This window comes from Anabrus simplex, chromosome 1 (genome assembly GCF_040414725.1).
Source record: "Anabrus simplex isolate iqAnaSimp1 chromosome 1, ASM4041472v1, whole genome shotgun sequence".
NCBI classification, from domain to species: Eukaryota; Metazoa; Arthropoda; class Insecta; order Orthoptera; family Tettigoniidae; genus Anabrus; species Anabrus simplex.
The window spans coordinates 732,699,551-732,725,647 of NC_090265.1; the positions used below are offsets into that span (position 1 = coordinate 732,699,551).

The window sequence follows — 26,097 nt, forward strand, 5'->3', positions numbered from 1 at the left end:
TGATAAATAATTCAATGTATCATGCCGTTGTCATTTTATCGGCTGCTGAACTTGGCTGATCAGATCACCTCACGGATGAATTCAATGGGCTCTGTGAGGCAGTGTTTAAATGAGCACATGGCTTAAGGCTGGTGTAAGGACACCAGTGAAAGGAAAAAGACTTTGCCAGGGGAATGGACCTCCAAGCTGACACGATCTCGTCTTAGCAAAATGACACCGGCTGAATGTGTTTGTGTTTGTTGATTTGACATGGCTCTCAAAGTCGCGTGCAGATTTAGCAACATGGCATCGCGAAGCGCATTTGGTTGGCTGACTTGAGAAGCTGATGAAATGACAGCGGCGTGATATATCAAATTAATTCTTTCAAATTATTTATCAGCATGGCAACCCTCTACTCTGGTATACCCAGTTCACATTGTTTGCGACCACCCTGTATATCTGATGTATAGGAGAGTCACGACGGGCATTTTGAACATTCATATACGAAACAGTTTCATGTGCTATGCTGGGGTTTCCTATGATGTAGAGAACGAGTTCCAACACAGAACTAAAGCATTGTCCGTATAACAGATTTTCTTCTTCTACGTGTGAGGAATGTGTCCTGAAAGTTTGACTGTACCTGTGAAGAGAGAGAATTCCAACCATAAAGCAGTTATTTAATTATTACATTGAAACCTCTTTAATTCAAAGTCATTGGGACACAAAAATCGGATGTCAAACTAACCACTAACTCATGATTCAGAAATACCAACCCTTGCGGCGTCACAAAATATTCTAAGACCCGTTACTGCATGCAATTAACCTCGATTCACAGTTTAAACCTTTCAAAAGCCATGGAAAAAAATTGTTTCCAAAATGTATCCATCCAACACGGTCCATTTACTGTATTCAAATAATGCACTTGGATAACTCACTGGCAAACATAATGTCACGCAATAAAAAATAAAAAAACACAAAAAATGAGGACAATTTATGCTGGCTCCCCTGTGTAAATGCTTTATCTCTTGAATTACTGTACTGTTTGCATTTTTAGATGCCTTGTATTTGCATGGAAAGTGCCTGACGCTTATTGAACTTTCGTATGATGATGGAAGGACAGAGAAATTTTGAATTTAAATTACTCTGTAAAATACTATTTTTTTTTAATGTAAGGGCAATTTTGAATTAAAAGTCTGAATTTCAGTAATAGGACCGGCATTGTTCTTTGAATTACGAATCATCCGTACTTCGAATTAAACAATTTGAATTACATGCAAAATCGTACCTAAAGTTTCCGGGAACAAGAGCTTCTTCGAATTAGGCGAGATTTTGAATGAACCAATTTCGAATTATTGAGGTTCTACTATACAAGACGGGTCGTGCAGTGTATAAAATAGAAACTTAAATAATGAAACAGAATAAGCACAGTGACAGGCCTACAATGTTACATCATCTTCTTGTCAAATGCAATTCTTTTCAGCTCCTCATAAGCTCATTTCTGCTTCCCACCTTCATCAGGAAGCGTTATTGTAGGCCATTTTGACCAGACTTGATCTAGGAAGTGTGGAATAAGAACAAAGCTGGATGAATTATACAGTTCTATATTAAAACAGGTATGTGTGTTGTTCCCCTCCACTGTTACGAATACCAACCTTCTCCACACAAGGAGCAGTATATGACACGTCCCAACGAGCATGCAAGCAACTGGCTGGATACAACAGGACAGTAAGTCAAAACATTCTAGCACTCACCACACACATTACATAATTATTCTCTAACAAAAAACCCTTTTCTCTTTCTTGTATTTTTAGACATTCTGACACAACTCATTGCCAGCTTCCGACAGATGAAAATTTACGTAAACAAAATCAAAAGGAAGTTCTCACCATTTTACTTCAAAACATCAAACAATTTAACCCACAAGACAAATCTGATTTCGACAAGCACTCAATTACAGTGATAAGAAGATTTTAACTCATTTTCCCAAAGTTTGCATCATTCAAAACTCGTATCTGTTTTAATATAGAACTGTATAATTCATCAAGTGTTTGTAAATAGAGCATCAAGGCCATACCAGTGACATTTCATGCTATCATACTAGAGATCTTGATCAATATATGTGTCAATCGATAGAATAGATCTAATGTATTTCGACAACAGTACACTTGAACTTTTAGACCTGAAACATAACTCTAATATGATGCAAGTTTTATTACAAACTGTATTATATAGACTTAGAAATAAGCAGTGTTTTTAATATAATTGTATATGTTTTATCAAATAAGGTTCTTCAACACAGCTGAAGATGGCCTCTAATAGACCAAAACCAGTATAGCTAAACTTATTTGTAATGTAAACACATCAGAAATAAATCAGGTATTGATTAGGTGAGAAATCCAAGTTCATAATTGTGATTGTTGGTATCATTGTATTGAGATTTCACTGTTAACATGAAGTCCAGCAGTTTGAAATTCAAGTCTTGCCAAGTAAGAGGTTTGTCTTTCCAGGTGATGGACCAGAAGACTGGCTCGGAGCTCGGCCAGTTGGTGTACAACATGACCTCTCTACTCCAGAAGGAGGACATGCAGGTGGAAAGTCAGCCTTTCCCTCTGACTAGGGCTGGTCCTGATACTAAAGTGTTACTCTCCATGCAACTCAAGGTCAGTTATAGCACATCACCTGTTTGCCTATTATTGTCACCGAGCTCGATAGCTGCAGTCGCTTAAGTGTGGCCAGTATCCAGTAATCGGGAGATAGTGGGTTCTAGCCCCACTGTCGGCAGCCCTAAAGATGGTTTTCCATGGTTTCCCATTTTCACACCAGGCAAATGCCGTGGCTGTACCTTAATTAAGGCCACAGCCGCTTCCTTCCACTTCCTAGGCCTTTCCTATCCCATCGTCGCCATAAGACATATCTGCGTCAGTGCGACGTAAAGCAAATAGCTATTATTGTCCTTTACAGTGGCAGCTTTACAATTAATGGTAAAAACTTCAATATTAATATTATAATTGCAATGAAATATATTGGTCACAACGTCACAATGATATTGGTATTACACTGGAGATAATAATTAATTATATTTAAATGTTGTAATAATAAAGCCCGCCTGGTCGCCATAATTGTTAAGGTGTTGAAGTGTAAATGGTCTGACTACGTGGTTAGCTGGTTTGAGTCCCATTGGTCGAAAAAAATTTGACCATCAGAATATTGGCCGGCAGGGTAGGTGAGGTGGTGGTATATAATTTCTAATCACTAGATTGCGTTGCAAAAGTCTGGATTAAATTGCAAACCTGTCCACTGTGCTCATATGGAGCGAAGGCATATGGCGCTGTTGGTGATTCATCTGTTGGATGGAGACGTTAAAGCCTTGAACAGCCCCCTTGGTGCTGTTCGATAGGAGTAGGCTATGTGCTGGCACCAGGTTTCACCCTCTCCCTTCCTACTATCATATATCACGTCATTCATTTCAACTCCTTAACTCTTCTGATGAGGTTGATGTCGGGAAGGGCATCCAGTCATAAAAACCTGCCACGACAGATTCATCTCACCTCATACCCGGCCCCATAGAGAAACGGGACACAATTTGGCAAGTTCGATTCTGGCTCAGTCCAGCAGTACTTGAAGCTGCTCAAATACGTTGGCCTCGTGTCGGTAGATTTACTGGTACATAAAAGAACTCCTGCAGTACTAAATTCCAGCACTTAGGTGTCTCCGAAAACCAAAAAAAGTAGTTAGTAGGACGTAAAGCCAATAACATTATTAGTAACAGGACAAGGGTTGGACAAACAAATGCATGTAATAATAATGAATACATTTCTATACACAGTCAAAACTCCAGAGACCACCTATTAAGTCGTCATATGCAATAGTCTTACAAACCGGTCTTATTTTTGTTGTTGTTGCTAAAAATGTTGTATCTGTAAGTGTTGGGCTGCACACTTAGATGGTTAGTTAATGGAATAAAGTGCAAACTTCAAAAAACATACGTGAAATAAGTACTGTATTTGTGGAGTGAGGCTGAGCAACATATAAAATAATAAGTAAGGAAAGAAGTAGCAACAATAATGTCGTATGTGGTCTTGTCCTTCTAAAGTGTGGATATCGTTGAGTGTGATGCACCCAATTCCTTCACGATGCTGACGTTTGTTTACCCATTTTCTAATCACCATATTATGTGACTTATTTATCTGTACTTCATACAGTGATAGGGTGCCTAAATCTGTGAAAGTATACCATAACACTTAAATATTGACTATACAATATTTTTAACCATGAAGAGTTTTCCTTCCCATACTCGTTACTACAGAGGTGATTTCTAACAATTTGGATGGAGCTTTTAATGGCCTAAATCACAGTATAGATTCTTGGAAATGCTGGCACTTGAAAGACTCGACTAAGAATTTTGATGCGGTTCCTCTTGCTCCAATGAAAAGTCCTACAATTCTATTACAGGAGGTGTATGATTCTTTGAATTATGTGATGGTTGGTTCGTATATGACTCGCTTCTTCGTGTCTACCTCTGCTGACTGATCTGAAATCTATGATCTACTGAAAACTAACAGTAATCCCCAGACGCATAACAAACAAAAATGAACATTGGACATTACAGTCGATACATCTCTCTGAAAATATGATAAAATACGCTGGTTTATACGGTGTCATAATAAGCGATGTTGTACTAAGCAATTTAAAAAAATAAAGTGTTTATAGGATTTAGACAGGACTGTTAGATTTCACTTTTAGTCCAATACGCCGTTAAAAGCGATGTCGCATTATATATATTTCGTGTGGCTATTTCTAGCCGAGTGCAGCTCTTATAAGGCAGACCCTCTGGTGAGGGTGGGCGGCATCTGCCATGTGTAGGTAACTGCGTGTTATTGTGGTGGAGAACAGTTGTGTGTGGTGTGTGTGAGTTGCAGCGATGTTGGGGACAGCAGAAACACCCAGCCCCCGAGCAATTGGAAATAACCAATCATCATCATCATCATCATCATCCTAAACCATCTCCAGTTTCCCGGGTGTGGTATATGAGCCTCCTCCATCTCATCCTGTCCTTGTACCATTCTTCCTCCACCAACTTGTCCCGATCATGACCTCTCAGCAGTACATCGCTCTTAACTAAATCTATCCATTTCCTTCGTGGCCTTCCCACGGGTCGTCTTCCTTCCACCTTTCTGTCAAATTCCTTCCTTGCAGTTCTGTTTACTGGCATCCTCTTCAATGAAGGTTAAAATCACCGACCCGACCAGGAATCAAACCCAGGACCCTCTGACCCGAAGGCCAGTACACTGACCATTCAGCCAGTGAGTCAGACGATGTCACAGTAAACGGTTTCGACTGTATTTTTGTGATGGATATCGAAAAACAGACATCTTAAATACTGAAATATGTTTTAAAACTCCTGAACTTCGTCGGCAATTTTTTCTATGATGCTGAGGCAGAATGTGCTGTAAGGTACTTCTCATTCCACACCTTGAAGAAGATAGATGACCAGTGGATATCTGATGTACTGACCTAGTTTGATAGTCATGACTGTCTTTCCCGTACTTAATTTCTGTATTGAAAATATCATACTATTTTTAAGTTTGTAAATGTGTAGCACCTCAGAGTATATCTTAAGCCATCTCAGTGGAGCCCTTCAAAAAGTTGTATGTATATAAATTAATCGTAAGGCCCTTTTGAAGTATTTCTTAGTTTCTGTCTTAGAAAACATAGGTAAAATTTTTTGTGATTATTATTTATTTATTTATTCTTTGCGTTTAGGCTATCTGCGGACCACGGTGCTTGTGTTCTGTGTTTTTGTCGTCGTCTGCCCCTTTTAGCATACTGGATTGTGTTCTTAGCGGCCTCTTGAGCCTTCCTGTTGGCCCAGTATTTGTTCATTTTCTCACTGAATTCTTTCCTGCGCTCCTCTGACCTTTGTGGCTAGCTGATGTAAGCGATGTTAGGAAAGGTTTAGTTTTGACCATTAAACGGTATGCATTCCTGTCAGTTATGGCGGCTTGATTAATATTAAGCTCTGCAAGATTTTTTTGTCCACTTGCTTAGTCCAGGGGAATCCGGTAGCTTTGCCCTTGATTAGCAACCTTGAAGATCGTATGAGACAATCTATTAGGATCCATACTGTGTAGGTGTCCATAGAAAGTCAGACGTTTTAATCTATGGCATCTATGTGGTTTTCTTGATGCTGGTAGAGCTCATTGTTGGGTTTGTACCATCGCCTTCCATCTGGTAGAATCCTTGGCCCTATTCTTCTCAGGAATTTCCGTTCTTGCACTTCCAGGGCTCTCAGTGGGGTCTTTTTAGCTAAGGATAGGCATTCTGCTGCGTAGAGGACTGGTCTGACTACGGCATTATAGTGTCTCAGTTTTACATTCTTTGATAAATGCTTTGAGGCATACAGTTTTCTGCAGGCATGGTAGGCCTTGTTTAATTTGATTTTCCTTTGTTCAAGAGCCATCGTTTCACTTAGGTCCTCCGATATCCACTCTCTGAGGTACGTCACATTTTTAGCTCTCTTGTTATGCTTTGTACCACTGACTCCCATTGTTGTAGGGGCATTTTTGATGATGGTGATAAACTCTGTCTTTTCAATGTTGATCAAGAGACCTGCTTTAGCTGCTATAGAGTGCAGTGTTTGAAGCTGCATAGTGGCCTCATGCATGTCGTTTGCAAATAAAGTAAGGTCATCAGCAAAGGCCAAGCATGGAATCCTCAAGTTGTCTGCTTTAAACCCCATCCTTAATCTGGTGTTGTCAGGTAATGACCTAGTCCATTCTCTTATGATCTTTTCCAGGACACAGTTAAATAATATGCATGAGATACCATCTCCTTCCCTCACCCCTGTTTTGATTTTGAAGCTCTCTGATAATTGACCTCTAAACTTAACTTTGGAAGTGGTGTTGTGCAGGGTGGCTTGCACCAACCTATTAATATTTTCGTTTAGTCCCAGTTCTCTTAAGGTGTTGAAGAGTGTGATCCTATCCACGAAGTTGTATGCCTTCTGAAAGTCGACAGAGATCGTTACCCACTGTCGGCATCTTTTCTTGCTATATTGAACGATGGTCTTCAGATTTTGTATCTGTTCAGCACAAGACCTTGCAGTTCTAAACTCTGCTTGATATTCTCCTAATTCTTTATCCAGTTGTCTTGTAATGTGCTGTTCCAGAATCTTGGAAAATACTTTATACGATACTGCATGGAGTGATATTCCTCTATAGTTGCTGGGATCTGCTTTGCTTCCCTTCTTGTGGATTGGGTGGATAACGGCTTATGTCCAGTCATATGGGGACCTTTCCTTACCCCATATGTCCAGGATTACTTTGTGTATGTGCCTGAATGTTTGCTCACCAGCTTGTTTCAACATTTCTGCTATTATTCCGTCTTCTCCAGGGGCTTTGTTGTTCGTGAGAAGTTGGTTTATTTTACTACTTCATAGGTGGGAGAGGGAGGGATGTCTTTGGTATCCGGGTTAGCGGGTTCTTTAACTGAGAGGTGCTGCGCAGGTTCTTCAGCATTCTAAAGTTCTTGGAAATAATTAGCTAGGGTCTTGATGCAGTCATCATCATTTATTTATTTATGTATTTACTTGTTTGTTTATTTATTTACTTATTTGTTTATTTATTTATTTATTTATATTGCCAGGCTGAGTGGCTCAGACGGTTAAGGCGCTGGCCTTCTGACCCCAACTTGGCAGGTTCGATCCTGACTCAGTCCGGTGGTATTTGAAGGTGCTCAAATACGACAGCCTCATGTCGGTAGATTTACTGGCACGTAAAAGAACTCCTGCGGGACTAAATTCCGGCACCTCGGCGTCTCCGAAGACCTTAAAAAGTAGTTAGTGGGACGTAAAACAAATAACATTATTTCTTTCTTTCTTTCTTTCTTTCTTTCTTTCTTTCTTTCTTTCTTTTTTTTTTTTTCCTTTCTTTATCAAGAAAGGGCAAGCCCCACATACACGGAAGTGCCTCCTTCTCCACATGTATGCATACATAAACTCTACTGAATATTTACATATATGTAAACAATTTTTTATTTACATATTTACACTCCAAACTCTTATATTAATAATTATGATCTTGATTTATTCTATACATATTAGAGTAAGAAGACCCAGCCATTTATACTCTCACTCATTCCCCTGTTTACACTCATTCACAACCACTCCCACACATGCACACATACACATTCACTCACATTCAACTGTATTTCCACCCATTTTTCTTACAATCCAAATTTATACAATTTATGGGTTTCTGTTTACATATACATTTTCTTTACTGCGCGAAGGAAGTGAGGAAGAGGAAGCATTTTTACCTCTGATGGTAGAAGACTGCAGGTACGAGCAGACCTTGCATAACAGCCATTTAAATATGATGTTCTGGTGAAGGGAGGACAAGAGTAATTCCTTGGCCTCTCTTAGCAGAGCCGTAATTAAGCTGCAGGCGGTGGAAAGGGGAGAGGTGTGTGTTGTCTATGAGGGATTTCTTAAGGAAGGCTACATCTATTTGTGTACGTAACACATTCACTGGTGGAAATGACCTGGCTGTGTTTAAAGGGATGTGTTTGTTAATTAAACGTTCTGATCGTCGCTGGCCACCCTCTAGTTTTCTCACATTTTCCGTTGTCGTTGGATGCCAGGAAGGAAGGCCATATAGTATTATGGGCCGCACGAGGGAAATATAAGCCGTATGTAGGGCTTTACTTCTTCCTCCTGAGAGACATTTACGGACAAAAGCTAGCGCTCTGTATGCCTTACACCTCTCTTCCTCCACGTGCTTATTGCATTTCAGATTGTCCGTAATGTGAATGCCGAGCAGTTTGTTGGAGTTAGAAGTCGGTAGTTGGATTCCACATATAGTAGGTTGGTTCTGGAGTAGTTGTCTAGCTCTGCTTAGTCTTATATAATTACACTTCTTAATATTTAAGTACATTTATTTACCTCACACCACAGAGCTATACTATCCAGATCCGATTGGAATTGTACAATATCATCATTGTTTTTCATGGCTCTGTAAATGACCGTGTCATCGGCATACTGTGCCATGGTTGAATTTACATAATCCGGTAAGTCGAGAGCATAAATCATAAATCTTTCTACTCCACAGCCACGGACCCGGCATTCATCACACTGCCCTGAATTACTCCAGAAATAATTGTGGTTTGGTCTGATTTGGCTCGTCTGTACACAACACACTGCGTTCAACCTACCAAAAATGACCTCAGTCATGCCAGCTGTTTACCCTGAATGCCGTAGTTGTTAAGTCTTAACAGAAGTCTTTGGTGTGACACCTGGTCAAAAGCTTTGCTCCAGTCCAGAGTCACACAGTCTATTTGTGAGACTCAGTCTGCACCAAAGAGAACTGCCAGTCTTGAATGACTTTTGTTAAAAATGTTGTGCACGATTTTCCCGAAATGAAGCCGTGCTGGTTTGAGTTCAAAGGTTTCTCTCCCTGAGAAAATCCAAGATACATTTAACAACTAGACGTTCCATACATTTACAGACCCCTGATGTTATCGAAACTGGGCAGTAATTGTCTACGTTTTCCTTATCTCCATCTTTGAACACCGGGACTACGTTGGCTTCTTTCTACTCCACAGGCACGGACCCGGTATTCATGGAATAGTTGAAGAGAGCGCAAAGAGAGGGCGCCAAGGTGGCGGCACAATTCTTGAGAATTCTTGCTGGCACTCGGTCCGGCCCGGTCGCAGCATGTGGTCTTGTTTTCAGATGGCTCTCCTTGACTTCATTTGTTGAGAAATACAGTTTGGTTAGAGGTAGTTGTACTTGAATAGAGCATGTTCCCTTTCGGTAGGGGCGGAGAAGTTATTTTTAAATTTCCTCTTAAAGGTGTCTGCAATTTCTTGTGGTGTGGAGACTGCCGTACTGTTATGTTTAAATACAGATGGAGCTCTGTTGCAACCCTTACATCTGAGAAAAGCCCACAGTTCCTTGGAGTTGGTGTTGAAACTGTGAATATAAGAATCGTAGGAATCTCTGATAGATTGTTTAGCCTTGTTCCTAGCCAGCCTGTATTTCTCCCGCTCACAATCTGTTGGGTTTCTTTTCCATTTCTGGTACAGGCGATCCCTTCTTCTAATCTCTCGTACTATCTTCTTGGTAATCCAAGATGATTTCCGTCTGCTGATTATATTTGCTAGTGGTGTGGTTTCTTCTACGCATTGGAAGAAAATTTTCTTCCAGTCTTGCCATACCTTGTTTATGTCAGTACTGGTGGTATGGAGTTTGGGGGATGGTTTTATATGGGTCATTGTTGCGAGAATTGCCTGATGGTCACAGAATCCAGGAATAATATTAAGGGATTGGACAGATTGTGGTATGTTGCAGCATTTCTGGACCACGTAATTTCTAGGTTGAAATCACTGACAATATAAATGGCATCGTAATTTTGTTGTACATGCTCGAAAGAGAGGATTAGTTCATCGTTCATTTCCGAGGATGACTTAGGGGAGCGATAAATTGATCCAGTAAGGAATTTGTGTTTGCTGCATGTCACTTCCACTCTCAATGCTTTGGCTGCTGTCTCCAGGTGATGAACTAGAGTTGGATGACATTCTGGCTTGGCTGCAATTGGAACTCCCCCTGCAGAACTGTGGGATCGGTCCTTACGGAACAATATCAGCAAGTCAGGAAACACTTCTGAGTCATTAATTTTGCTGGACAACCATGTCTCATTGACACATAAGATGGTCGGGTCAAGAATTTCAAGCGATGCGTGGATATTTTGTAACCATCCAGGTCGCATAATACTGCGTGCATTGAAGGCAAAAAGTTATAGATTTTTATTTACATAAGTACATTTAGAATTATTTACTGAGTCAGCGGGTGTATCACTAGTAACTGTAAAGAACGGGTCTAATAACAAGGCATTTCACACTGCCAGCATAACCCTGTACGGGAACCATTCTATATTTTTCTGCATATGTGACGGTTACCAAGAAATGGTACCGTAAGGTGGAAAAAATTGAACTGAATTTACTGAATTCAGTCACGTGCGTGTGTCTTTTATGTAATCAGTCCAATCCCCATCCCGCAGTGCATTCATACAATGTAATTAGGAAGAGCTAAGGACTTGACCAAACTTCCTTTTTGAGTAGCGCATAAAACACAAGTTTCTCAAGTTTTCAATTTTGATAATCTATGTGGGGACAGTCAACTTTAGGATGGGGATTCCAGAATTCTTTTTCATGAAAAGGAACCTACTTCATCAAGATCAAACATATCACCCAAACTCCCCAATTGCTTGTTAAATGATTTAATGAAAGGTCTATCCAGTGCATTATGTAAGATTCTTTAAAATGCAATACCTTCATTGTAACTCAAAATTTATGAATGCTGCACATTTTTAGATCTTGGAAGTTCATCACCCACCAACCGATGAGCAGGAAACGCCTACGGATGAAGTGGAAAATGAAGAAATTCCGGTCGCAAATGAGGAGACTCAACCTTTGGTACGAGACGGATCTGTTCGTCGACCTGAAACTCCTTCCAAGTCAGGTAATATTAGTGGGTCCTGCCTGATAATCCCAACTGAAAAAATAAGATGTGCTGTATATGGAAGGATGACTTGCTGGCAAATCTAAGGAAGAAATGTTTACATGTCTATATCTGTATTTTCCTGGCTTGTAGGACGTGCTCCGTGATGGTCCTAATGTTTCACAGAAAACTGCAATCGGCATTTTCACCGGTTCCCAATGACGTTGATGGCTACAAAGCTCTCAGTAGAATGGAGTGGCGTCACAATTCCACCGCAAAATATAGTGCACGCTGTGGTCCGTCATGGTAGAGGGAATGCTGGAGGACTCTGTGGCCATGCTAGGCCAGAATAAGCATCAGGTGATCGGTTGCCTGTTTCCACCAAGACTGGTTGACCAATGCTGGACTCTACATTCCTTCAATCTTTGGTCAAAGAACAGCCAATCAGCACCAATACGACAGACCACAGCACGCGCTACATATTGCGGTGGAATTGCACCACCACCACTCGATTCCAATGAGAGCTTCGTAGCCATCAAAGTCATTTGGAACCCTGAAGATGCTGAACGCAATTTTCGGTGAAATGTCAGGAGCATCACGTGCCCCTGCAAGTCTGAAAAATACAGAGATTGTTTATAATGACAACCTGAAAACCTCAACTGCTGTATGTTTTCATCCTGTGCCAAGCATAGACAATTGTTTATGTATACATACATCACTGGGTTGAGTGGTTCAAATGGAAGTGTGATGGCTTTCTAAGCTCAAGCAGGTGGGTTCAAATCTGGCTCACTCAAGAAGATATTCAAATATACCTGCTGCATGCCAATATTCTTATTATAATTTAATAATTTGAAGACTGGTTTTCTTTCCTATGCTTTTTACTGGTATGCCATACTAAGGTTCATGGCAATCACTCCAGTGGTTCTGGTGTGATACTTCCATTGACTGGAAAATTGATCATTATACACCTTCTCTGGCATTAAAAACAAAGTATTAGCTAAAAATTTAAAATATACAAAGTTAATTTTATTCACAAGGTGAAATCAACATATTCCAGGACTAATCTTGCAGATAGTTGAACGTGTACCTTAGACGTTATTGGCCCCCATCATCTTTAGAATAGTCTCCTATGCAAGCTATACATTGATTCCAGTAGCACTGCCACTATTGGAAGCATTCCAGAATATTTATTTTCTCGCAGCATGTTCAAAATTACCTGGTAATCAGTTTGAATTTCCTCCACCGAGCAAAATCTTCAACTTATCAGCTGCATTTTCAGTTTGGGGAATAGGAAGAAGCCGTAGGGTGCAAGTTTGGGAGAATGTGGTACCATGGTCATGTTTTTTGCAGCCAAAAACTGTTGGGTAGAAATCAACATTAACCGTTTGGCTGTCTGGCGCACTTTTGCAATCATTTCTGGCTTTGGAGTGGATGCGGGGCAACCAGGGCACATTTCATCTAAAATCGATGTTCTGCCTCCCTTAACTTCTTTGGTGTCTGCCCAATTGCGTACTGGGGGGTCCCCATTACTGCCGCACGGTGTTAGCCTGAGTACGTACTCGGGCTTCTGCAGCTTTACCTTCATTGCTTTGATTTTTGCTGAAAATGAATGCAAATTCCATGTGTTGCACATCGTTTAAATCACCAAGATATTGTCTTTGCAGTAGCGTTGCTCTAAGTATTTATCCTCCTTGCATGGCCAAAATAGGGACAAAAGAATGCAGGTAGCTGCTGTTTGTTTACACTATGGCTTCCTCATTGCGAGGTGTTTCCTGTTCTTTGCTAAATGATGATATCGAAGGAGATACCATGATGATTTATTTATTTTACCGGCAACAGGTGGTGGTGACAAGACGATGCTACCATAAATTCCCTGAGATGTGTAAACTACAATTTACTAGACAAAAAGCTTCCAAAATAGATATCCAAAAAAAAATTTTAAAAATTGCGGAACTAGACTTCTTTGAATTAATTTTTTTTGAATGACTTAAACAAGAAATAGAAAATGAACTTTATGTGCATGAGTTTTTAGAACACTGTGGAGGAAGCAAGACAGTGTAAAATAGTGAAAGAAAAAAACTCTTAAATGTTTGGGAATGTCAGACAGCCAGCTCTGAAAAAGACTTCTTGCCGGGCTGAGTGGCTCAGGCGGTTGAGGTGCTGGCCTTCTGACCGCAACTTGCCAGGTTCAATCCTGGCTCTGTCAGGTGGTTATTTGGAGGTGCTCAAATACGTCAGCCTAGTGTCAGTATATTTAATGGCACGTAAAAGAACTCCTGCGAGACTAAATTCCAGCACCTCAGCGTCTCCGAAAACCGCAAAAGTAGTTAGTGGTGTGTAAAGCCAATCTATATATTGTGACCTTACACGAATTTCTGATTTAGGTTTCAAGTTATCATACTATGCCGTGGCTGGTGTCGTGCAGAGATTGAAGAAACTCCACTCAAGGGACGTGCAAGTTCGACGAGTCGGGTCACATTTTCACACCGTTAAACTTTGAGATGTTACTGACATACGAGACCACATATCCTACAACTACTTAAGGCTATACCATTTTTTTTTTTTTTTTTTTTTTTTTTTATGCTATTCGTTCACGGCGTCGACCTAGAAAGATCTTTTGCCCCTTAAGTCTATACCATACTTTTATACTAAACTTAGCCTATAAATAAGAATTCCGAGAATCATTTTTACTCTGGAAGGATATTCCGTTTCAATGAATATCATTTTTAATGAAACTTAATTACAAAATAGTCGAAATCCCCAAATTTTGTTGGTGACGATGAATCATAATACAGTAGAATTCCACTAACAATCAGCAGTATAATGACATTTTCAGAATAACTACTTTTTTTGGTCCCTTCCTTTTTCCCTATTTGTTGTGTGTTAAAATATTTCATTTTAACGAATTTCGTAGTTTCAGTTTAATGAATTAAAATTGAGCTCTTTTCTTTACCAATTTGACCATATTTTCTCACATGAAAACTAAAATTCATCCTGTTTTATGGTCAACATTTTTCTTGTTACATTATTTTGTTATTCAGGCGATATGATCGCCATTTTCCATATATGCACCGTACTCAATCGAGAAGGCAATCGCTTTTGTGTAACCAATATGCTTTGCCCGTCATCCAATGTAAGACGTCACTCTATTAGCTGAGAAAGAGCGCCAAGTTTGCAATCCATCAATGAACGCTACGCTTTGTGTAACCAATAGGCTTCGCCCATCAACCGATGTAAGACGTCACACTATTGGCTGAGTAGGATCACGATGTTTGTAATCCACCAATGACCGGACGAGTTAGCCGTGCGCGTAGAGGCACGCGGCTGTGAGTTTGCATCTGGGAGATAGTAGGTTCGAATCCGGCAGCCCTGAAAATGGTTTTTCGTGGTTTCCCAGGGAACGCAACGGTTTCGTCGCATCATGCATTGCATGTTTCTTCTTCGTATTTAATTCGCAAAACGGCGGGTTCCTGTTAAGGTTATATCATTAAACTTGCAAAGTTCGTGTGCATTTTGTTAAATAAGTTCATATCATTGCAAATGGATAAGCAGAACAGACAGCAGTTTTCCTTGAGCGAAAAACGTAAAATACTTGCGGAAGAAGACAAAGGCGGAAGGAAAGGAGAAGTAGCGAAGAAGTATGGCATTAGCCTGTCAACACTTTCTGCTTTTTTAAAACAGAAAAGTAAGATAGAGGAAAACATTGATGCTGATGCCCTAGGTCCACAGCGTAAGATGATCAGGACAGCCGACTACAAGGAGGTGGACCAAGCTGTCTATATATGTGGTTTGTGGAAATGCAGAGTAAAAACATTCCAATAAATGGCCCACTGTTATGTGAGCGTGCGCGATCTTTCGCCTGAGTTTATGGATAGTGCTGGTTGGCTTCATAGGTTCCGGGAGAGATATGACATATCCCACAAAATTATAAATGGTGAAGCTAACGATGCCCCGAAGGAAGTTGCGTCTTCATGGTGGCTGGAGACTTTAATGGATGCCTTAAAGGAATATTCGCCGGCAGACATTTATAATGCAAACAAAACTGCGTTATTTTATAAACTAATGCCGAACAAAACCCTTGATTTCAAGGGAAATAAGTGTTTTGGGGGCAAACATTCAGAAGAACGTATCACGGCTCTTTTGTGCACCAATTTCACAGGTACGGACAAACTGAAGCCTCTCATAATTGAAGTTTGGGAAGCTAAGGTGCTTCAAGGGGGTGCAACATCTGCCCTGTGAATACATGCACAACTTGAAGGCATGGATGACATATGTGTGGTTGTTGGACTTGGAACGTTGGATGAAGGCCGAAAAGAGGAGAATTCTTCTATTATTGGACAGTTGCTCTTCTCATAATTGTGTGCCTCACCATTTGGAGCATATAAAAGTTTTATTTTTGTCACCAAATACAACTTCACAATTCTGCAGCCGCTGGATCAGGGTATAATTCATGCAGTGAAGCGGCATTACCGAGCTCGTGTGGTCCATCAAATGCTGTGCAACGTTGCCACGAATAGAGACATTAACATCAACATACTGGGAGCAATGCAGACGTTTAATGCTGCATGGAAATCCCTGAATGCAGACATCATCACAAACTGCTTTAGAAAGCTGGAGTGGCTTTTACAGAAGACGTCGCAGAAAGTGAAATGTTTGATGTGGAAACTAGGAGAATTGGAAGCATTTGTGTACAACGTTGGATGTGCCATCTACCGTAAGTCTTACCAACTACATCAATGTAGATAGTGATGTAATAGTCCACAAAGAAATCACAAATGAGGAAATTGTGGAGGACATTATGAATGATAGAGATCCATGTGATGAGGAGGAATGATTGTGATCGGCAGAGCTTGACTCTTCAGCAGGCAGCGAACATGGGACGTAGCCTTCAAGATTTTCTTGTGTCACGAAGTGATGTGCCAGAATCTGTTTTAAATTCATGTGCAGTGGTTGGTGACTATTTGGAACAAGCTTTTGTGCCTGGATCTATTCAGAAGAAAATCACATACTTTTTCAAAAAATGAGGCTCTGGAACAATGTGTAGACTTGCTGGTACAATGTAAAAATAGATTTTCTGAAAACATCTGTCAATACTGTAACTCATAATGGTATTTTGAAGTTATATAGATCCTGCAATGGATATAACAGGGCAGATGACCTCATAGTTCCGCCCCTAAAGACAATAACTAACGGATATAATACTAGGCGAGTTCTTAAGAATTGACTTATTTCAGTATAACAAAATTTCAATATAACAAATTAATTTCAGAGGTCCCCAAAATTTTGTTATACTGGTATTTTACTGTAACAAGCTTTCATAATACAATTAAAATATGTTGGCAGTATTATTATTAAATTCAAAGATCCAGCGATTCCATCAAAAGAAAAGAAGACCAACATAAAACTTACTGAAGGCTTAACTTTAATGTTACAGATTCCATTATTTATATCATTTACTTCCTGGTTAACAGATAAAATTTTAAATATTTATTCTTGTCTTATTTATTCATGTCTTTCAATAATCTGTCATTTCTTTGAATCATCACGATCCAGTAAAATCTAATAAAACAACTTGGGTGATCCAATGACATGCTTACAACGTTGTCGCTGATACTAAACGTACTATCAAAGAAATAGAAATAAACTGTGGTCCCTCTTTAAATATTAATGGTACGTAGTGATATTATGAATCACCATCCTCTGGAAGTCTGCAACAGCTGCATCTAGACAATAAATTTTCTAAAATGACGTCATCGAGAATAATAAATGGTCAAGAATTCTAATGACTCCGCAACCTCTAGTGTCCTCTACAAGAATCCTGAAAAATCTACGTCTAATGCTAACTACCAATTCTGTGGGATACTAGAAGAATAACATTAGCAGGAAATCAAGCTGCACATTGCCTTAAATAAGATCTCCCCATCTCAACTGCGACATGGTTCACTTCTAGATGGTGTTATTTACTATTGAAGATTCTATTCCAGTCTTTCACATCTGTGTATAACTCGCTTACATTAGGTCATGGGTTATCGTATTTGATGACTATCACATTGTAAACCTCAGCATTCTTCAAAAACATCATGCCTAAGTGCTTGTCTATCATCACCACCATTAAATCCACATGCATGACGATCATCAATCCTATTACCTCAATAAGATATCATCAGGACTTTTTCGAAGATTGCATCATATCATTCAATGCACAACTCCCATTGAACTATTCTCCAATAATATTGCACATGAATCATTCACTTTATTTTGACGACCCTACTTCAAGTCTCTCTCATTCCACATGCGCGTCATGCTCGAGTAAAATCTAACTCATTTTCCAAAAAGTTTCAAGCACATTATTATCGAAGACTACCTCATTCTTACATACACATAAAATCATAATCAATGCCATACACATAAAATCATAATCAATGCCATAATACGATTATTCCTCTCGCGAAAACTATGCATATGATGTGAAATTATAATCTTAGATGACTCCAATTTAAACAAATGTTAACTACCTTACGGCCACCTCAGACAAATATGCCTATGCAATAAATAATACGTAGAGGTTCAATTATGATGATAGTATTCTACTAAATTTAACGACCACATTTTAGAAAATTTCTTGCATAATATCTACTGTTAGATGCTCAAATTCAAAAATAGTACATGAAAATTATTATTTCTCCTGGATTATTCATGATGAAATTCGCAGCACACTGTATCTTTTACGAAATGAGTGATAATCACACGGTATCTCTCAAGTTGTTTACCAACACGTCACATTCCGACACCATAAAATGATCTACTCTGCTTTAAGCAACTGCATAGCAAAATAAAAAGGAGACACTTATTTTTGGTACTTATCATACTGGTGGCTTCGGGAAGATGGCATCTCCAATCTCTCGGGTGTTAATTTCATCACCTGGCCTTCATCTCAACATCCTCCAGACCCCTCAGGATCACATCCTGAGTTTAGGCCTGCATTGTTTGGTTATTAGGCATCACATAACAATATTTCATCATGTATGGTGACGACATGGTGCCTGAAACTCGTAATATGGAATTAGCAAAATATTATATACATAAATAATATTTTACAATGTTTTTAATTAACACTTGCCTTATTATTTGAGAGAACAAGATATATGTTATCTCTTTACAAATCAGTTCGTACTATCTGTACAATAGTTATTCAATTAACAAGTTTTAGATTCAATTTCTTTCTATGTGTGTGCAACGATTCTGATATCTTTTAGTCTCTTTCCGTCATCCACATTGTTCTTACAAAACAAAATCCTATTCTAAAATACAATAATGAAAATCGGCTTGCATTTCATAAATCCTCAAAATTCAGTAGTCTGTAATCTCCCTTCCAGATGATTTTGACATTTTAAGCATAACCTCTTTGATACAGAATGCTCTTGTAATCGCTGATCTTGGTCAAGGAACATACTTAACAATCCGTCGCCTTCTTAGCTTTACGTACCAATCGATTATCTTATAGTTGGCCTCTCGACTCTCGAATTATATTGTAATAAATAGACAATGCATGACCATCATGTGCGAATTAAACGTGGCCTGTATGATTGAATCCATTATATGGCCTCCGATATATACTTTCGCCATTGAGGTTTCATGCCATCTATCGATATTTGTTCCTCTTCCGTTGAAATAAAACGCAGCAATTTTTCAATATTTTCTCCTTCTACAAGGACATTTCAGTACCGACTGTGACTTATTGAATACTACGGGGCTCTGAACTTATGAATCCACCTGTGCCTTCAATTCGTTAGATGGTATTTATTCAGCCGAGCGAATTATTTCATTTATTGATGTACCTGGACATATGACAACTGGACGTATACTTTTGTATGATTTCATTAACTTTATATTACCATCAACTTCCAATGTTCTCTTTAATTCCGATCTAGCAACCATTGGAAGGTTATAATATATAAATTAAGAGTTTTGTCTGTACATTGCTCAGAATTTGCCTCAAAGTCAGCTAGATTTTTCTGCCACCAGTGTAGTGAATTGAGATTTTATGACTCATCAGGTACTCCTAGGAAACAGATTAGTAAAAGGGCATAGTTTTTGCCCTGGGACTCTCCACTGTTCGATCCCCTCACCCCCGTGCATAAAAATGACAAAGAGTGTTCACGGATCACGGCTGTCTGCAGTTTGGTCATTCCAACTCTGGAACTTTGGACTATTGGGCAGCGAAGTACTGTTTGTTAAAAGTGAGAAAATGGGTGGTTTTTCATTTGATTATTTCATATGAAAGCATGGCTTTTAATCGTGCCATTCTTACTGACGTCATTGTAATGACCTGTGTTCATTTCAGTTGGGGATGTAAAAAGGCAGGTGGAGAGTAAGTGTTTGCAATTATAATGAAAACTCCCCAACCTGATTGTGACTGATGGTAGGCAAGCGTGCTTACCATTACAATCAAAATTCCCTAACCCAGTCTTCATATGAGAAAAGACATTTGGTGAATTACCCGTCGCGTTTCTATGGTAACATTAAAAGCTATGCAATTTAATACAATCTCGCTCACATGTACAATACCTAACCTAGAATTCTGTATACAATGTAGAATTCCGTAGCGAAGCATGGGTACATCAGCTATTTGTTATTATTAAAAGTAGTCTTCAGCATTTGATAACCTTGTGAAGTTGTTTGTCATAGTCTAAGACAGAGTTTGCTGCAAATACACTGTTCATGTAAATCCTCCACTTTACCTATTCGCATACACACGCCAGAACAAAATGCAGCTTCCACGGAAGTCTGGGACGGTACTGAGGTATGAGGCCAGTTGTACTGCAATAGCACTTCCTGGCCCAGTGAAGAAAGCAATGGCAAACTGTCTCACTCCTCATCTTCTCTAATCATCATCATCATCATCATCCGTCCTTCCTTCCTTCCTTCCTTCCTTCCTTCCTTCCTTCCTTCCTTCCTTCCTTCCTTCCTTCCTTCCTTCCTTCTTTCCCCTTATTAAGCTCCTGCCAGGTTGCGACAGTTATGGCACTACTCCACCTTCCTCTCTCCTTCCACCATTCTCCTTCCATCATTTTGTCAGTCTTCTTCTTCTTCTTCTTCTTCTTCTTCTTATTATTATTATTTTTCTTCTTCTTGCACTCCTCTATTTAGTCGAACCACCTACTTCGAGGTCTCCCTCTCGCTCTCCTTCCCTCAAACTTAATCTCCATCTGTTGTTTTGGTATTCTTTCCTCCTCCATCCTCTTTACATTTCCAAACCATCTCAGTTTACTCCTATCAATTCTCTCATTCAGGTTTCCCGTTCAGACCTCCTTTATCACATCTTTGTTTCTCAATCTGTCTTTCGTATTATACTCCTTAGGTATTTCATTTTGCTGGCTTGAATTCTACTCTCCTCCCTACCTGTCATTGTCCAGGTCCCAATATGAGTGCATAATACATTTTGTACATTATCTCTTTACACTTCCAGACAAGGTTTATTACACTCTGATAGAATGCATTGCCTTGTTGCACCCTCTTGCTAATCTCCATGTCCAGCCTTGTACCGTATTTACGTGAATAATCCCTGCACGCTAATTTTAGGAAGGCTCATTTTGAAAAAAAATTAAATGAACTGAAATTCCTTCTATTGAAAGAGTAATGTAGGCATATAAACAAACATTTCATATCACTCCACGAGGTCCACATGGTCTTTACGCAAATATGAATATGTTAATTTACGGATAGAGCTGCTTTGCCTGAGATGATAAAAATACATTGTTATCGCTGCTATGAAATATATTTACCATGAAAATTAGCTAGTAGGTTTACTTACGGGACAGATATTTAATTAATCTGAACTTGCAATAGGCTCCATTCCCTGTAGATTGGAAGATTCGTTGTCTCTTGCATCACCAGAATCCTCTCCTAAATGACTTACAAATTCATCACACTGAACGTCTAAAACACTTCTCACCACGGTTTCATTTTACTTGGATGGTAACACGACCGGTGGTGGATAATTCTTTTTTTGCAATGTATTTTTTTTCTTTTTGCTATTGGTTGTACGTCACATCGACACAGATAGGACTGCCGATAGTGGATACTGGCCGCACTTAAGCGACTGCAGCTATCGAGCTCGGTAATTCAAAGTCTTAGGAACACAGAAATCTGATTTTGAATTAACTGCCAACTTGTAATTCAGAAATGCCAAGCCTTGCTGCATCACAAAATATTTTAATACTCATTACTGCATGCAATTAACATTGATTCACAGTTTAAAACTTTCAAATGCCGTGAAAAAAAATTATTTCCAACATGTATCCAACAAGGTGCATATACAGTAGTCGTATAATGCACTCGGATAATTCTCTGGCAAACATAACCTCATGCAACAAAAGAAAAAGATTTATTCAAACGCTTGGAGAAATCTATGCTGACTCCCCTGTGCAAGTGCTTTATTCATTGGATTACTGTACTGTGTGAATTTTAGATGCCTTGTAATTGCACGAAAAGTATCCGGTGCCCTTAAAGCATCTTGGTTTATCAAACTTTTCTGTGATGAGGGAAGGAAGTAGGAAGTCTTCTTCTTCTTTGTATTTGATGGACTTAGCTCACGTGTTTCGTCCAGCCACTAGTCTTATATATAATAAAGGAAGTTTCGTGAATAAATGAGGTAGGAACAAGTTTATAAGTGGATAAGCCTGTAGGATATATATCTCTCTCTCTTCAGTTTGCATTGCACTATGTACGATTTCCTCCCATGGCCAAGTGCCAATCCTTGCCACGTAACAAAGTATTCTAAGAACCATTAATGCATGCAATCATCTTGATTCACAGTTTAAACCTTAAATGCTATGGGAAAAAACTATTTCCAAAATGTATCCAACAAGGTGCAGTTACATTATTCAAATAATGCACTTGGATAAATCGGTGGCAAACATGATCTCGGGCAACGAGAGAAAAAGAAGACATGATTTAAGGACAAGGACAAATTATGCTGGCTCCCCTGTGCAAGTGCTTTATTTTTTTGGTTTACTATACTATTTGCATTTTTAGATGCCTTGTACTTGCATGGAAAGTGCCAGTCGCCCTTAAAACATCGTGGATTATCAAACTTTCCTATGTCGAGGGGAGGAAGTCTTTCACTTCCATCTGCATTGCAACACAATACAGTACCATAAGTTTGTTTGGGCTCGGCATAAAAAAAAAAAGAAAAAGAAAAAAATGCCGTCTCATCTGCATTGACAGTATTGTTCGGTGCATATGAATTGATTATAATTATGAGCCACGCTTTTTCGCCAACTGCCGCCATCGCCAGTTTTTGCGGATTCTGCTGTTCTGCACACTGCCTGCTACATGATATTCTAGCATTCCTTAAAACGCTGAATATAAAAGTATTACGATTTCACTCGAACTTCAACTATGCAACACACTCTAGACACACCGAAATAAGTGAAAGTGCGGAAAGCTACCCCCGCACGTTCTGGAGAACGCATTCTATCGTGATGCAGAGAAATTTTGAATTACTTTGTAAGATACTACTTTTTAAAATGTAAAGGCAGTTTAGAATTAAAAGTCTGAATTGTTTTCCGTTTAAGTGGAGAGTTTTCTTCCATTTGCGGTTGCACAAAGCATAACTGTACACTCATCGTCGAAAAACTAGGCGAGCCTGGATCTTGTTGCTAACCTTGACACAAATAAATCCATACCCCAATTTCGTGCCTCAAATTTTTTAAAATTATGCAGGGATTATTCGCGTAAATACGGTATCTGCATTTATTCACTCCCTAGGTATTTGAAACTGTCCACAACTTCAAGGCTTTGACCACCAGTTTTTGCAGTGCCTTTTCCTCGTCTTTCTCCTCTTGATATTACTATTCTCTGCACTAATTTTCAAACCATTCTTTTCAATTTTCTTGTTCAGTACTGTACCGTTTCATTGACCTGAGTGCAAAGAGAATTTTTTTTTTTTTTTTTAAACCAGAAATTACGACACTAACATTTGCCATGCATTGCGGTACAAAAGATGGGGATTACATAATAGAAAAGTATATTATAAGAAAATATACAGACAAGCGGAATTAAATAAGCTGTGATTATGATAAAGTAAAGGTACAGACCCATAGAGTTAAAGAAGCAGTGAACATATCGAGAGAAGTGCAGACATAACGAATCAAGTAAGCTGTGAGTTAAAATTACGACGATCAGACCTAAGGAATCCATGCGGCCGTGATTAAAAAATTTAAATTGTTATCCCGGGCAGGTGAACAATCACTTGAGATATTGAACATCGGAACGAAGTTACATGCAAGATTCTGGACACGAAGAAAGAAGAAATTGATGATGGAAGAACAGTTGCTGCATAATAATGACGACAATGTTGAATATAAAGAAATTACGCCAACTCTTGAATATAAATCGAAACTATTAGGCGTAAAAGAAGAAGAGATTAATTGGTAGAAGTCGTCAATCGAAACCCGAAACTTTTAACCAGAGCTACTTAGAGAAATTAGAGTTCGCCAATTTATTTTAAGTTTGCGTCAAAACAGAAAGTACTTGAAGTACCGTTTTAACATTGTCTTTTAGAAGAATAATTTGCTAGAGAGATAGAAAGTTGACACAAGATAATTTATTTTGTGATTGAATAATGCAACTAATGTCATTCTTCAATATGTTTCCATCACATGTAAACGACGTCGCTATCATGACTGAGTAAATCAAGACCATGGGGTTGACTTCTGGCGGAGACCTTACCAGCCGATTCTGCACATCCGAGACTGGAGACCATTACCCAGTGATGACGCATTCTTGAACTCGAGCCAATGGCCAAGGAAGATCCATAATGAAACCCAACCCAGATGAATAGCGAGAGCAAAGATAAGTCAAGTTCCATATATTTTTAGATAGTTAAATTATTCATATTTGAGTGGATCATAGTATGTGTTTAATTTAAAATGTGGTTATAGCAAGGTCAATATTCTTCGAGATCTAAGTTCAATGTATAGTGTCTTCGAAAAGGAATCCATATAATTGCTTTAAAAACACGGACCCAGGTAGTCTTCGACAACTTAAGTTTATATTCAGTGTGTAGGAATGTTTATTTTCATTTGTAGAAAGCTTTGATAGCTGATAGAGATAATTAATTGATATTTTATTTTTAATTTGATTTTCATTGGTATGTTATAGTATGACCATTATAAGCCATGTTATGTGGAACTTATATTGCTCACATTATAATGCAAATTTGAGAAAGCAAGATAGAGAAAGATGATACATGCAAGTTACAAAGGACATTCTTGATATTTCATATATCTTCATGTACATTTCAAATATATTTCATTTATATTTTATTTATGTCAGTACTTAACACGATTCATAAAATATGTTAACTGACTTTCTACTACTCTGACGTTACAATTTTTTACAATTATTTCATTTTCTTTCTACGAGGTAAAGACTTAATCTCAATCAATAACTAGTTCAACTATATTTTATTTTGAATCGGAATACATTGAATATGATTGTATGTATACGTATTGATAAGGTGGAGGCTTCAGAATAAATCTTATGTTGTAACACGTATTTGACATCAATAATATAATGTGGAAAGGGAATTTATCAGAATAAGCAAAAATATGTGTCGGCGAAAGAGTACTTATCTTTGACGGGATGAAATATACAAATGAAGCAGCAAACATAGGTGTTAATATTAATGCGAGGTCGCAGATTTAGGTTGACACATTTATTTTTGATCCCCATAAGCGTGACTTCTTGGAGGTTGCGGAAAATCGATGTATTTATTTGATCGCCCAACGCAGCGAATTGAATTATTGGCCGGTGTGAATGAAGAAGATTGATGGAACGCGCACGATACGTAAATGTACCCTGGTGGTGCAGTACATAAAGTTATTCTTGTACTTCTTTGCTGCTTATTCCCCAGACCACGATATCTGCAAATAGTAATAACTTAATCTCCCTATCCCACAATGCTTCCTGTGTCTCCTTTACAATTTCATTCATAACCATTAGAATCAAAATAATAATAATAATAATAATAATAATAATAATAATAATAATAATAATAATAATAATAATAATAATAATAATAATAATTGCCTAGTACGCCTCATTATGGTGCCGCCATTGGTTTGCCCACAAACCTTTGACAGTATCTTTGGAGATCCAGCCAGCCTCAGAGCTGTATGAGCCCAGGAATTAAATAACTAGACCTCGTATAGGTGAATCTCCAATCAAATAGGGAGGGAGATTGTGTCATTTCAACAGTTCACCACGAGCAGCTTGACATAAGTGTTCTCATATTTACAGCAGAATCCAGCCCCATCAAGAAGCAACCCTCCAAGGAGTCCATCCAAAGCACTCAGTCCATGCGGTCCACAGCTCGTCAACCAACTGTGGAGGACATGATGATTCAGTCCATGGCACCTTCTGCCGTGGAGTCTGCTCCTCCAGGGGACAACTCTGACCTTCGCAACCGAGCTCCTAGCATCACCTCGTAAGTTAACACCAATTTCTCTGAGAGTGGACATATATATATCTTTTTTTAAATGATTAACAACAAATGCATTGCGATTGGGCAATATATCGGTTGAAATGCCTACAATGATGCAGCAGTGAAATTA

General features: G+C 38.9%; 1 protein-coding gene across 4 annotated transcripts in view; it reads left to right on the forward strand.

Annotated features, from left to right (window-relative positions):
- The window catches only part of Esyt2 (extended synaptotagmin-like protein 2), a 297,125-nt gene that overhangs the window by 198,101 nt on the left and 72,927 nt on the right, over positions 1 to 26,097 (forward strand). For 3 of the 4 annotated variants that reach the window (XM_067136116.2, XM_068225186.1, XM_068225188.1), the window contains 3 exons: positions 2,487 to 2,639; positions 11,350 to 11,497; positions 25,784 to 25,970. In XM_067136116.2, coding sequence (XP_066992217.2) covers positions 2,487 to 2,639; positions 11,350 to 11,497; positions 25,784 to 25,970 — 488 coding nt within the window. The remainder of the gene's footprint in view (positions 1 to 2,486; positions 2,640 to 11,349; positions 11,498 to 25,783; positions 25,971 to 26,097) is intronic. The other variant, XM_068225187.1, reaches the window with a different exon arrangement.